The sequence below is a fragment of the Hyaena hyaena genome, unplaced genomic scaffold (genome assembly GCF_003009895.1).
Source record: "Hyaena hyaena isolate Hyena2069 unplaced genomic scaffold, ASM300989v1 scaffold_673, whole genome shotgun sequence".
Lineage (NCBI taxonomy): Eukaryota > Metazoa > Chordata > Mammalia > Carnivora > Hyaenidae > Hyaena > Hyaena hyaena.
In genome coordinates, this window is record NW_024081308.1 from 754,306 (window position 1) to 770,342 (window position 16,037).

At 34.5% G+C, this 16,037-nt stretch overlaps 1 protein-coding gene across 3 annotated transcripts in view; it reads right to left on the reverse strand.

Moving 5' to 3' along the window:
- Positions 1-16,037, reverse strand: part of SPIRE1 (spire type actin nucleation factor 1) — a 220,844-nt gene that overhangs the window by 113,995 nt on the left and 90,812 nt on the right. For all 3 annotated transcript variants that reach the window (XM_039217237.1, XM_039217238.1, XM_039217239.1), the window contains exon 4: positions 723-848. In XM_039217237.1, the coding sequence (XP_039073168.1) occupies positions 723-848 (126 nt within the window). The remainder of the gene's footprint in view (positions 1-722; positions 849-16,037) is intronic.

Genomic DNA, 16,037 nt, shown 5'->3' on the forward strand with positions numbered 1-16,037 from the left:
AAAAAAAAAAAAAAAAAAAAAAAAAAGTAAAAATAAACTATTTGGACTACATCAAAATAAAACTAATTTAAAAAGGTATATGCATCCCTATGTTTACACGAACATTATTTACAATAACCAAATTATGGAAGCTCCACCAAGTGTCCATCGGGAGATGAATATATAAAAGAAGATACGGTATAAATATACAATGGAGCACTACTCAGCCATAAAAAAAAAAAGAGTGAGATCTTGCCATCTGCAAGAACATCGCTGGATCTAGAAGGCATAATGCTAAGCCAAATTAATCAGTCAGAGAAAGACAAATACCATATGATTTCACTCATATGCAGAATTTAAGAAGCAACAAAGAAAAAAGAGACATACATAATACGAGACTCTTGAGTAGAGAACAAATTGATGGTTGCCAGAGGGGAGATGGGTGGGAAGATGGGTGAAATAGGTGAGGGAGATTAACAGAACATTTATGATGAGCGCTGAGTAAAACGTACAGAATTGTTCCATTACTATATTGTATACCTGAAAGTAAAAAAACAGTATATGTTAACTATACTGGAATTTAAAAAAACAGATTTAATTTTGCCTAAGTTGTTTCTTTCCTAAATAATTTTCAGCATTCATCATAAGGATAGTAATAAATATTTTAAATAATATGATGGACAGTGTTGAAAATTCAGGTTAATCTTTCACAATACCAATAATATGAAAGCAGTAGTACTCACCTCCTTTGCACTCTTAATTTTAGTCAGAAATGTATGCAGCTCCATTGTTTCTGCAAACAGTGCACGACATACTGCCTGATAATGATTTGGTGCCTCTGATTCAGTTGGGAGATGAGCAGCACATAACTACAGAAAAGGAAAATAAAACAGTAGTGCTCATTTATTATTTTGGGTTTTGGGATAACTAAAAAATAGACATGCCCAGTATATTCATATTTTTATATCAGACAGTAAGGCAATTCCCATCACCCAAAGCGTAATGTATCACAAAACCATCAGTAAAATTATATGGAAAAAGCGGTCCACTAACAAACAGGCAACAACACAGATAAGCTTAGTAAAATTAGTTAGCTTCTATTTGAAAATGATAGGCCATATATAAAAGTTCTGGTTGGAAGTAGAAAGGGAACTACCATTTACTATTAATCATAATGCAGGTATATTAATAGCTATCATTTATTTTTTACCATGCTAGGCATGTATTTGACATGTCATATATACAGCATATGTGTGACCTGAATTATCTCCATTTTATAACAAAAGAAACTGAGGCTAAGAGGACTCAAGTGACTTGTCCACAGTCGGAAAGTTGACATAATGGAGAAGAATTAAACACAGTTTTACGGGTTTTGGAAGCCCAGGCTCATCCGAATACATGCTGAACTGTGTAATGCAGTAAAAAAGACTGTCAGGATGACATGTGGACCACAGGAAAGATGCTACATCAGTAAATGGAGACTGCAGCAAAGAAAGCAGAGGGCTGAATAAGTTTGCTGGTGGTACCTCTAATCCCAATGTCTTTTACTGTTAATGGTCCATAATCCCCCCAAAACTACCAGTGGGTATAAGATGCAATTTAGCATCATGCACAACAATTGAGAAAAATCAACCACCATTTAATTTATGAGACTGGAAAGATATCCTATCAAGGGTCTAGTGCACGGGAATAATTTTACTTTTTTGTAATGTAATAATTTTGTATCCATGTACTATAGTTATGTTTTAAGGGACTTCGTTTGCTTTAAAAACATGTAAGTTCTCCCTTAATTCTTTATTCAGTAAATTTTACATTAATACTGAAAATATAAACTTTATTATATTTTAATAATTTATATCTATTGGAGAATGAAAGATGTCTTTGTAGATTATACTATCCTTCATAATGTGCTTTCTGTTATTTTCATTTGTAATAAGTATCACATGTCACTTATTAGATTACTATCTTTAATAAAGTATATTCTTCTCAAGAAAAATATCTTGGGTTTCAGTAAGAAATTTTCCCCACAGTACTCAAAAGGAGGCTAACAATTGTTTTATTAGAAAGCACAAAAAGCAAAAATCTCACAAGCTATACAATGGAATATTACTCAGCCACAAAAAAGAATGAAATCTTGGGGCGCCTGAGTGGCTTAGTCGGTTGAGTGTCCGACTTTCGCTTAGGTCATGATCTCGCGGTTCGTGGGTTCGAGCCCCGCATCGGGCTCTGTGCTGACTGCCAGCTTGGAGCCTGGAGCCTGTTTCAGTCTGTGACTCCCTCTCTCGCTGACCCTCCCCTGTTCACGCTGTCTCTCTCTCTCTCCTAGAAATAAATAAAACATTTAAAAAAAAAAAAAAAGAATGAAATCTTGCCATTTTCAACAACATGGATGATGGTGCTAGAGAGTATTATGCTAAACGGAAGGAAGTCATTCAAAGACAAAGTATCACAAGATTTTACTCAAATGTGGAATTTAAGAAGCAAAACAAACAAGAAAAGGGGGGGGGGAGATAAACCAAGAAACTGATTCTTAACTACAGAGAACAAACTGATGGTTACCAGAGGAAAGGTGGGGGAGGCATGGGGATTAAGGAGTGATGAGCAGCAGGTGATATATGGGAGTGTTCAGTCACTATGTTGTACACCTGAAACTAATGTTGCACTGGATGTTAACTAATTGGATTTTAAATTAAAACTTCAAAAATATCTCACAAGCTTATTATTTAAAGAGCTACCAATGAACACAGAGATTTTTTTTGCAATTACTTTTGTACACAAAAGACAGCTTCCAATATAGAATTTTATACCCAAGGTAATGAAAAGCAACTAAGAGTTTCATCTTCATCTAACTAATCCCATAATTTTACATCCTAATTACATGGTGTCAAACATGGAATAATATTTTTTACTCTAACTCCCAGTAAGAAACACATTTTATACAAATGTTATACAACACATTTTATACATTTATACATCAAATACATGCATACATCTATGTTTTATACACAAAAATTTCACAAAACAAAACTTACACACTAAATTGATTTCATGTTCTCCTAATAGGCTGTGACCGGCAACTTGAAAAAACACTGATATAAAGGTAATAAATAGGTCTAAAAAAATTTCTAATGCATATGACATAATCATATATATATATATATATATATCCCAAAGGAATCCACAAAAAACTATTAGAGCTAACAAGCAATTTTAGCAAAGTTGCGGGATACATGATCAACACACACACACATACACACACAAAAATGTTTATATATATATATATATATATATATCAATGAACAATCAGAAAATAAAGGGTTTGCCTCCCTCTCTGTTTGATACTATTTTTCCCCTTCCCTTTCCCCATGGTCTTTTGTTACATTTATCAAATTCCACATGAGTGAGAACATGTTATCTGTCTTTCTCTGACTGACTTATTTCACTTAGCATAATATCCTCCAGTTTCATCCACGTTGTTGCAAATGGCAGGATTTCATTCTTTCTCATTGCTAAGAGAAAGATTCCATTGTATATATAAAGCACATCTTATTTATCTATTTATCAGTTGACGGACATTTGGGCTCTTTCCATGATCGGGCTATTATTGAAAGTGCTGCTATAAACATTGGGGTAAAAGTGCCCCTATGAATCAGCACTCCTGATTTGGATAAATTCCTAGCAGTGCTGTTGCTGAGTTGTAGGGTAGTTAAGCACTGCTGGGGGAGGGGTCGTGGGGGAGAGTGGAAAATGGGTGATGGACATAGAGGAGGGCTCCTTGGGATGAGCACTGGTGTTGTATGTAAGAGATAAACACGGGAATCTACCCCCGAAACCAAGAGCACACTGTATACAATGTATATTACTTAACTTGACAACAAATTATATTAAAAATAAAATAAAATTAAATGGACAAAGTACTCATCTAAACGTTAAACAAAAGAAAATGAAGTTAGAAAACAATTCCATTTATAAAAATATTAACAAATGCTAAGGATAAATTTAACCAAGGATGTGCAAAACTTACATACTGAAAACTATAAGAATATTGCTGAAAAGACCCAAATACATGGAAAGACATCCCATATTCATGGGTTCGAAGACAATATTGTTAAGACAGCAATACTTACACAAAGTGATCTAGGGACTGAATGCAACCCATAAGTAAATTCTCATGCTTTTTGTGAAGAAACAGAAAAACTGATCCTAAAATTCATACGGAATTGTAAGAGGCCCCAAGTAGCCAAAACAATCTTCAAAACAACAAAGTTGAAAGACTCATACTTCTTATTTCAAAACTACAAAATTATTGTCATCTAATCAGTCTGGTACATAGGGAAGGATCTATAGATTAGTGGATACAAAGTCCATAAATAAACCCATATATGTTTGGTTGATTAATTTTTGACAAAGGTGCCCAGACCATTAAATTAAGAAAGAATAGTCTCTTCAACAAATGATGCTGAGAAAACTGGATATCCACATAAAAAAAAAAAAAAAAAAAAAAAAAGAGCTGTACTGCTATCTCATACTATTTATAAAAACTAACTCAAAGTAGATCAAACACCTAAATTTAACAGCCCAAAATACAAGACTCTTGGAAGAAAACATAGGGATAAACCTTCATGTTCATGAATTTGGGATTGATTTTTTAGATATGACACCAAAGGCATAACCAACAACAACAATATGGATAAATTAGACTTCATTAGAGTTAAAAAATTTTGTACATCAAAGAACACTTTCAAGAGATCCACAGAATAAAATATTTGCAAATTACATATCTGCTAAGGATCTGCTATGAAGAATATATAAAGAACTCTTAAACACAATGAAATAAAAAACTGACTTGAACATTTTTCCAAAGAAAATATCAACTGACTAAAAAGCACAGAAAAAGATACTCAACAGCATTAGTTATTAGGGAAATGTAAATCAAAATAACAATGAGTTACTACTTAGACCCAGTAGGATAGCTATAAAAAACAAACCAAAAATGGGAAATAAATGTTGATGAGAAGGTGGAGAAATTGAAATCTTTGTGTATTGCTGGTAAAAATGTAAAATGATACAGCCACAGTGAAAAATAGTTGGGTGGTTTATCAAAAAGTTACCATGTGATCAGCAATCCCACCCCTCGATATACAGTGGATCTTAAACAACATGGGTCTGAACTGCTCAAGTGCACTTACATGCAGATTTTAAAATATAAATACATTTAATATAAAACAATTTATCTTATAATTTCCTTAATAACATTTTCTCTGCACCTTACTTTATTGTAAGAATTCAGTATATAATACATTAAACATACAAAATATTTGTTAACTGACTATTAATGTTATCTGTACGGCTTCTGGCCAACAGTTGGTTTGCTTATCAGTTAAATTTTTGGGGAATCAAAAATCATATCCGAATTCTCGATTGTGCTGGGCACTGATGTCCCTAACCTCTGGACTGTTCAAAGGTCAACTAAAAATCAAAAAGAATAGAAAGTAAGTGTTCAAACAAAAACTTGCATACCAATGTTCATACCAGCAACTCTTCATAGTAGCCAAAGGTGGAAACAATTGAAGTGTTCTGAACTGATATGTGGAAAAACAAAGGTAGTATATACATATAGTGGAATCTTACTCATTCATAAAAAGTAATAAAGTACTGACATACACTACAACATGGATGAACCTTAAAAACATTATGCTAAGTGAAAGAAGCCAGACAACAAAAGGTCACATACTGTATAATTCCATTTATTATTTATTATTCCATTTATTCCATATATTCCATTTATTATTATTATTGTGTATTCCCAGAATACACAAATCCACAAAGTCAGAAAGCTGATTAGAGGTTGCCAGGGACTGAAAGATGAGGGATAAGAAGGGATGAGTAGGGTTTTCCATTTGAGGTGATAAAGCTCTGTAAGTAGATAATGGTGATGGCAGGACAATATTGTGAAGAAACTTAATGCCACTAAACTGTACACTAAAATAATTTAGGGGCACCTGGGTAGCTCAGTTGGTTAGCATCAGGCTCTTGATTTCAGCTCGGGTCATGATCGCATTGTTTCTGAGTTTGAGCCCCACGTCAGGCTTTGCACTGACAGCACGGAGCCTGCTTGGGATTCTCTCTCTCCCTTTCTCTCTGCCCCTCCCCTGCTCTCTCTCTCTCTCAAAATAAATAAACTTAAAAATCTATAAAAAATAAAATAAAATGATTTAAAAGATAAAGTGTATGTTGTATGTATTTTGCCACAATTTAAAATATGTCTTAAGGCCATCTGGGTGGCTCAGTGGATTAAGTGTCTAACTCTTGATTTTGGCTCAGGTCATCATCTCATGGTTCATGAGATCAAACCCCGTGCAGAACTCTGCACTAACAGCACAGAACCTGCTTGGGATTCTCACTCTCCCCCTCTCTCTCTGCCCCTCTTCCACTCACTCTCTCCCCCTCTCTCAAAATCAATAAATAAACTTAAAAATATAGAGAGATTTTAAAAACTTAACAAAGAACAAAATTCCACAAGTTGCCATTGACACAGAGGAAGAATAATCCCATGGAGAAGGAATAATCCAAGTGGTTATTTCACTGCCAATGAACTGCTTGATTTTTATTTGGTTCTTTGTTCCTAAATGCATCATTTTATTTAATCCTTACAAGAGCACAATTTACATACAGATATGGAAACTGAGATTTAGAACAACTATGTAATTTACCCAAATCACACAGATAGGCAGGAAAAGTGAAATCAAGCCCATGTAGTTAACCTCCAAAAGCCAAATTCTTACACATCCTAAAATAAATGTATTTTACTTTTGTATTAAAGAAAATCATATTTTTAAAGTTTACTTATTTTGAGAAAGGCAGAGACAGTGTGAGTGGGGAGGGGCAGAGAGAGAGGGAGAGAGAGAATCCCAAGCAGCCTTCCCGCTGTTGGTGCAGAGCCTGACACAGGGCTTGAACTCATGAAACCATGAGATCATGACCTGAGCCAAAACCAAGCGTCAGATGCTTAAATGACTGAGCCACCCAGGAAAATCATGTTTTTAAAGAGTTTTAGCATACAACATGGTACACAGCAGGCATGCAACAAAACATCTTTTACAGTTACAAAAAAAAGACAACATGGGAATAGAGGCACATAATGAGAAAAAGTAGTTTCTGTCCCATATCTACCAACATGATGTTTTACGACCTTGGACAATTTATTTAACAGTGCTGGGTTTCAGTTTATTTCTAAAAGGAGAGGACCGGAATATGTTATGTCTTACTTAACCTACCTGCCTTTCTTCTATGAAAAAAATTTTTAAGATCAGCTTTAAATGCCACCTGAAGGCTGATGACTCCCCAACTCCTACTCTAGGCCACTCCTAATATTTGTTTGTCAGAAAGAGATCTATTTTACCTTTATTCTTGAAAGGTATATTCAGGTTCTAGAGCTTTGAAGAATCATTCCAATCGTCTTCCAGCTTCCACTCTTTTTATAGAGAAGGTGCAGTCTCATTTTCCTCTAAGATTTTAGACTTTCTGTTTGTAAATTTTAGCAGTTTAACTATAATGAAACTATGTTATTTTCATTTTTTTCATGCTTTTAATTGTGGGATTTCTGTGAATCTGTGGCATACTGATTTCCATGGCTTTGGAAAATTCCTAGTTTGTATCATTATGTATTAATTATGTTATCACATATTATATATGTATATATATACATATATACACATATAATATATACATATTATATATGTATATATATACATATATACACATATAATATATACATATTATATATGTATTTTATATTAATACATATTATATGTATATCTATATTATATGTATATATACACATAATATGTATATCTATCTATCTATATTATATGTAGATATATATATATCTACAAGTATATATTAATTCTTGGTATTCAAGTATTTCTTCCATCCTCCCTATTCCTTGTTCTCCTTCTAGGACTTTAATTAGATGTACTGCCTTTGTAACTGACCCTCTATTAAATCTTTTTTCTCTTTGTGTCTCTATGCTTCATTCTGAGTATTTTCTATTGACAATATTCCATTTCATTCCTGATCTCTTCAGCTCTGTCTAGTCCATTAAACCCATTCACTCAAGTTTTATTTCAGTTTTTTTTTTTTGGTTCAAAATTTCCAGCTGGCCCTTTTTATATATTTTCTAGTTTTCTACTCAAAGTTTCAACCCTGAGTTCCAAGAGTGACTTAAAATAAGTGATTTAAAATAAAATTAAATGTCAATCTGACAACTCCATTATCTGGATTCCCTACATAGAATCATTAATACTATTGCTAGAATCCAAATAAATTTTCTGAAGTTTCCGTTAAACATATAGGACTTTGTTATATATTTTCAACAAAACTTGAAAATATCTGCAAACCTTGACTAGATAGATGTGATTTGAGAAAAAAAAAGACAATCTACAAATACTGTCTTTTTTTTTTTTAATTTTAATGGTTATTTATTTTTGAGAGAGAGAGACAGACAGACAGACAGAGTGTGAGCAGCAGAGACAGAGAGGGAAGCAGGCTCCAGGCTCTGAGTTGTCAGCACAGAGCCTGAGGCAGGGCTCAAATCCACAATCTGATCAATCCGACGATCTGATCAATCCGTAAGATCATGACCTGAGCCAAAGTCAGATGCTTAACCAACTAAGCCACCCAGGCGCCCTCCCCACTCCCCCAATACCAACATTTTGAAACATTTTCATTTTTTTTGTCAAATAAGTTAACGTCTATATTTTTTAAGCTATGCACCAACTAGGAGAAAAAATTTTATTTGATATAACATCAAAGATGTATGCCAGTAACTCAGAAATTCTATGCCAGAAATTCTATATATTATCTGATTTTTTTTTACCCTAGTGTCAAAATACTAAACAGACCATCAAGTTTTTCTTGAAACTTTGGCACAATTGAGAGGAGTTTTTGCTTAAACTCCAAATTCCAAAGCATTTAGCAATCCAACTCACTCTTTGTTTAGAAATACATAATTGCTATGTGTGTAAATTCTATCATCCCAGAAAAGAAAATGGCATAATCAAAATTGTATCCTCTGAGATCTTTAGAATTTATCACATCATAGTCCTCTGTTGATCACATCAAACTCCAATATTCCCCCATAATTTATTCTTGATTGTTGAAATTCAAACATTTTTTAAATGTTCAGTTCACAAAGTTCAGAAATTTATTTGCAAAACCTAAGTAGGATATTATCTTAATATAACTAAAATGTTTTGGCTAATGAGTATAATCATGTATCTATCATAAGAAATTAATAACTAAACAAAGAAAAAAAGTACAAAGAATATCACTAAATTTAGCATCATATAGTTAGGATAAATTACTAAATTTTTGCCTAAATGAGTAAAAACAAATTAGTATGTTCCCAGCAAATTTCAAAACTTAGAGAACACAATATTCTGAAATACAGAGACCTGCAATTTCTTTCTTAGGAGTCTCTCTAATTTGACTGATGAATCTTATTCACCCAACTAAACTGTGTTCACAGAGATCTTAATTCAGTAATGACAAACTCAAACAAACATTTTGCCTTTTCTTACATATACTCCATTAAACCAAGGCCACATTCATACATAAATCAAAAGAATAGGTTTATCAGGTATCAGCTATTTGTAATACATGTGCATTTTAAAATAAAGACAAATTCTGTACCGGGTTAATCTAGTTTGGCATAATAAAATTAAATACATAAAGCTTGTTTCTATTTTAGATGACATTCTACAATACCATTCTTTTCATAAATTTTCCCAAGGAGTTTTCAGAATAGTTTGCAAATTCTGACATTACACGGCAAACCAAAAACCTGCTAGCTTTTCATAAGCAGGGCTTATTGTGTCTAAACTTTATTCTTATATTTGCAGAAACATGCTGCATTTTGTTTTAAATTATAAATTAACACAAAGCATAACTTATAAGACTATTCATGGCCAATAATTTACTTAATATACTAAAATTTTATAATCTTATTATGTAAATGGTAAACATGAGGAACTGAATTTCTGAGGCTAAATAGTTCACCCTGAATCACACCACTACTAATACACAATTTCAAAATTTTTTAAACATTTATTTATTTTTGAGAGACAGAGAGAAGAGCGTGAACAGGGGAGAGGCAGAGAGAGAGGGAGACACAGAATCTGAAGCAGGCTCCAGGCTCTAAGCTGTCAGCACAGAGCCTGACTTGGGGCTCGAACCCACAAACTGCAAGATCATGACCTGAGCCAAAGTCAGCTGCTTAACCGACTGAGCCACCTAGGCACCCCCTAATACACTATTTCAAAGTACCACAGTTTCTTTCATTATTTACCCATATACCAGTATATGCAGAACTCTTCGGTCTATTTTCCGTTTATTAATACAGAAATTTTCCATATTGCTAAACAACTCACAGAATTATAATTTTAGAGATTATTTAATAGTCCAGCTAGTTGATACATCACTTCTTTGTGAGCCATTTATTTCACTGTAGAATAGTATAAATAAATAATGCTGTAAAATACATCTTCAAGGGGTGCCTGGATGGTTTAGTTGGTTGAGTGTCTGACTCTTGATTTCAACTCAGGTAATGATTCTAGGATCATGGAGTTGAGCCCATATCAGGCTCTGCACTGAGCAGGGAGCCTGCTTAAAATTCTCTCCTTCTCCTTCCTCCTCTCTCCCCAATCCCCTCCCCTCTCGGGATGCCTGGCTGGTTCAGGTGATGATCTCATGGTTTGTGAGTTTGAGCCCCATGTCCGGCTCTGCGTTGACAGTGTGGAGCCTACTTGAGATTATCTCTATCTCTCTCTGCCCATGCATGCTCTCTCTCTCTCAAAAAAATAAATGATTAAATAAAAACTAAAAGAAACAAAAAACCCATTAAAAAAATCCTCTTTTTCTCCCTTTGACCTCTCCCCTGCTCGTACCCTCTCTCTCCAAAAACAAAACAAAAAAACCCAAAAAAAGTATGTATCCATGTAACATTTTCTCCTTTTAAAAATTATCTTTGAAGAGACCTTTAACTATAGAGAACAAACATGGTTACCACAGGGGAGGTGGGTGGGGGATGGGTGAAAATAGGTGATGGAGCTTAAGGAATGCACCTGTTGTAATGAGTACTGGGTGATGTATGGAAGTGTTGAATCACTATATTGTACACTTGAAACTAATATTACACTATATGTTAACTAAACAGAATTTAAATGAAAACTTAAAAAGAATAATCTCTTTGGACAGAGAAGAGATGGGTAGTTGGCACAGGTAGGGTTGGGAGGTAGGCAGGTAGGATGGGGGGGGGTAGGCAAAGTGTCTGAAGGAATTCAAAAGGCACAAACTTACATAAAATAAGTCCTGAGGATGTAATGTACAGCATGGTAACCACAGTTAATAATACTGCATTGTATATTTGCAATTTGCTGAGAGAGTAAATTTTAAAAGTTCTCATCATAGGAAAAAAAATGTGTAACTATGTGTGGTGATGGATGTTAACTAGACTTATTATGATAATCATTTCACAATATATACATATATCAAATCATTAAGTTCTACATCTAAAACTAACATAATATTATATGTCAATCATATCTAATTTAAAAAACTTACTTCTGAAAAAATTCTAACAGTAGTACTGCTATCATAAAGGATTATTCTAGATATTTTTACATATTTTAATTTTTTATGTGAAAAAATGTCAAAACAAAACTAGTTGAATAGTATATGAATCAGCATGTACTCATCATCCAACTTTAACAATGATCAATTCATGGCTAATCTTATCTACTTCCTTACCTGCTCAGTTCCACCCTCTAGAATTATTTTTATAGCAAATCTCATATATCTGAGTTTCAGATATAAATATTTCAGCATCTATTTCTAAAGGTAAGAGTTCTTTTAAAAAAATAACCATAATACTATTATCAAATTTATTTATTTATTTTTTTAAATGTTTTATTTATTTCTAGGAGAGAGAGAGAGAGAGAGACAGTGTGAGCAGGGGAGGGTCAGAGAGGGAGGGAGTCACAGATTGAAATAGGCTCCAGGCTCTGAGTCAGCACAGAGCCTGACGCAGGGCTCGAACCCACGAACCGCGAGATCATGACCTAAGCGAAAGTCAGACGCTTAACCGACTAAGGCACCCAGGCGCCCCTACTATTATCAAATTTAAAATGAGTAATTTCTGATGTCAAGTATAGCATAAGGTAAAATTTTCCTGATTATTTCAAATATGCACACATTTTTACAATTTGTTCATTTTAATTAGAACCCATATAAGGTCCACATATTGCAACTGGTTGTTATGTTTCACGTTTCCTTTAATCTAAGTTTTTCCTCTCTCCCTCTCCATTTATCTTGCATTTATTTATCAAAGAAATTACATGATTTGTCCTATAGAGTTTCCCATAATCTGGATTTTGATGACTGCATCTTTGTGATGTTTTTAAAATGTTTCTATATCCTGTGGATCTCCTACAAATTGGAAGTTAATCTAGAGGCTTGATCAGATTGAAGATTGGTGGGTTTTTGTTTGTTGTTTGGCAAGAGTACTTCCCAAGTGGTGCTGTGAACAAAGTCCGCTGGTCTCTTGTGATGCCATAATGATTACTGACTGCTATTATTTCTTTGAAATTAGAATATTACCATTTTGCAATCCCTATTATTCTGTTTCCACATATTAGCTGGAATGCTTTTATAAAAAGAAACTTGTACAAAACTAATTGGTTACCCTAAAATAACCTTTTCACAGGGATAAGGCAGGATGAATTTATTTGCCAATTTTTGAAATAAGTTGAATCCCTAACAGCCTCTAAAGGTGACCAATAAGGGTTTTTTTAAACATTTATACGTTGATGGAATACAGAATATTTGATGTGTTTTTTAATTCATCACAGCTATTGTTCTTATTGATGATCAGATTTTTCCACCTTTGACCAATGGGAACTTCTTTGAGTTGGCTTCTGAGTCCTCTTTTAATACACTTCAGTAATCTTGGATAGTCTGTTTGCTTTCTGGTAGGACAAGATGCTCCAGGCTATTTTATACACTTCCTTCCCAGATATGGAATTAGCCATTTCTCAAAGGAATCCTGGGATTCTTTTAGTGGGGAGTGATATTTAGAGATCATAAGCTGGTGGTAGCTGGGCTCACTGCTACTATGTGGTTATTGCTTTGTAGGTCTTCCTATGTGGTTATGTCTCCAGTGTGTTAAGTTATGTTCAATTTGCCTTGAATTCACGGGGAATTATGTTTTCATATTTAATTTTGTTTTATACGTACGTACAACATTTATATAATTTCTAAATCAAATCTACAGAATTAAGCATACTCAGGGACGCTTCGCCTTAATGCCTGTCCTTGTTTCTGCTTTGTTCCTTTATCTATAGCTAACTTCTTTTCCTTAAGTTTGATTCATCTTTCCTCTTTTTTATTTATTTATTTTTTTTAATGTTTTATTTATTTCTGAGAGAAGGAGACAGACAGCATGAGCAGGGGAGGGTCAGAGAGAGAGGGAGATACAGAATCTGAAACAGGCTCCAGGCTCTGAGCTGGCTGTCAGCACAGAGCACGATGCAGGGCTCGAACCCATGAACCATGAGATCATGATCTGAGCCAAAGTCGGATGCTCAACTGACTGAGCCACCCAGGCTCCCCAATCTTTCCTCTTTTTTAAAACAATATAAACAAATACCTTTATACATATTCTTAAATTTTTTTCATGTTTGTTTATTTTTGAAGGGAAGAGAGAGAGACAGAGCATGAGTGGAGGAGGGGCAAAGAGAAATGGAGACACTGAATCTGAAGCAGGCTCCAGGGTCTGAGCTGTCAGCACAGAGCTGGACACGGGGCTTGAACCCAGTAGCTGTGAGATCATGACCTGAGTCGAAGTTGGACACTTAACCGACTGAGCCACATAGGCGCTCCATCTTGTTTTTTCACATAAGCATTATGACCTGGAGAGAGATTTCCTCAATCCTTTCAAATAGCTATATAGTACTTTACTAACTGGCTATACCATAGTCAATTCAGCCATTCCCCTGTTAATGAACATCTGGAAGATTCCTAGTCTTTTGCTATCATACATAGTGAACAGTTTTAGACTTTTTAATATACTGTCAAATTATTTTATATAAAGGCTATGAAAATTTACACTGTAGCTATCAATTACATGAAAAACTTTACCATAATTTCAAATATCAACAAAAGTAAATTCTTGCTTGCAAAATCGTTAAATGGCATTGCTTTATATGCATTCCCTGATTATTAGGGAGACTGGATCGTATAAGAGAACCAGAACCCCCCAGGCTGAGTTCAGTGCCTCTTTCTGTACTCCCTGGGCATTTCAGGTACACGTGTTGAACCACCACTTCTGTATGTTCAGAATGTTCATGAGGGTACTATATCTAGAAGGACATCTTCCATATCACCGACATTAAAAATTTCTATTTATTATGACAATTTTCTTACAGATGGAAGCCAAGTATCTTGAAGAAGGAATGCCTATTGCTGATTTGCACAAAGGCAGTATATGGGTTACTATGCTCATACACACCTGGTCTATAACACATTTCACAGGGGTTCACTTAACCCTATTTAATCTCAGCAACCTAGGTGCTGGTAGAGTACTCAGCACAAAGGCGGCACACTAACTGCTTACTTTACACTTCAAAAGGTAAATGGATATATGAATAAACTGAGAATTTTACATTCATTTCAAATGAAGAACTCTGTTATGCACTATTCTCATATTAAGTTCAGTCATTTCTCAGATACTATTCCTAGATTCCACACATCTTATTTTTACTTATCCTTTCTATCCACTTTCTCAAGTCTTACTCTTCCATCATCCCTAACCCCGTCTCTTCAATCTTCTTTCCTACACACTTCATGCTCCAGAAATCTCCAATTTTTCCTTCATGTCTACAATCTCTTCTTTTGATTAATGTTAATTGAGTGAATATTTTCCAGAATGTATTTACAGATACAAAAATAATTTTTTTAAAGTAGGCTTCACACCCAGTGTGGAGTCCAACGCAGGGCTTGAACCCACAGCCCTAAGATCAAGAGTTGGACACTTAACTGATGGAGCCACCCAGGTGGCCCTTACAGATAAGAATATAATTTTTTAGAACGATCTTTTCTTAATGATTCTTGAAAGTATTAAGCGCTTGGTTATATATTATACATATATATAAACCGTAACTATATATATATATACATATATATACATATATGTTTCTCAGGAAATACTTCAACTAAAAAGAAAATGCTTTAAGTGTTATATTCTTAATTTAAGGAAGAACATGTTCTATCTCTGACATAAATTTGTGACTGCAATTTATTCTCATCTATATGCAGCAACAAAAAGCCCTGAAATGAGTCAGAAAAAATTATATGTGTGTGTTTCTGTTTTACTTGTTTATATTCTGTTTTTCTCCATTACAATTAAGAGCCATAAAGGTAGGGACCATTTGTAAGTTGTGTATTGCTATGTCCCTAGCACCTAGGAAAATGCCTGGCATATAGTAAATTGTTATCCATGACAAAAACTATACTACATACTTTATGTTGAGTATGTTATCTAATTTAATCTACAAAAACATCAATCCAGCAGATATTATTCTCACTTTACAAAAGAATAAGGATCATAGTATGTGCCTAGGTGGCTCATATGGTTAATGGTCCAACTCTTGATTTCAACTCAGATCATGAGTTCACAGTTTGGAGGACTGAGCCCCATGTCAGGTTCTGCGGTGACAGCGTGGAAACTGCTTGGGAATCTTTCTCTTCTCTCTCTCTGCCCTTCTCCCCACTCATGCACACACGTTCTCTTTCTCAAAATAAATAAACATTAAAAATATATATATGGGACGCCTGAGTGGTTTAGTCAGTTAAGTGTCCGGCTCTTGGTTTCCGATCAGGTCATGATCTCATGGTTCATGGGTTCAGCCCCACATCAGCTCCATGCTGACAGTGCGGAGCCTGCTTGAGATTCTTTCCTTTGCTCTCTCTCTGGCCCTCCCCTGCTCACTCTCTGTCTCTCT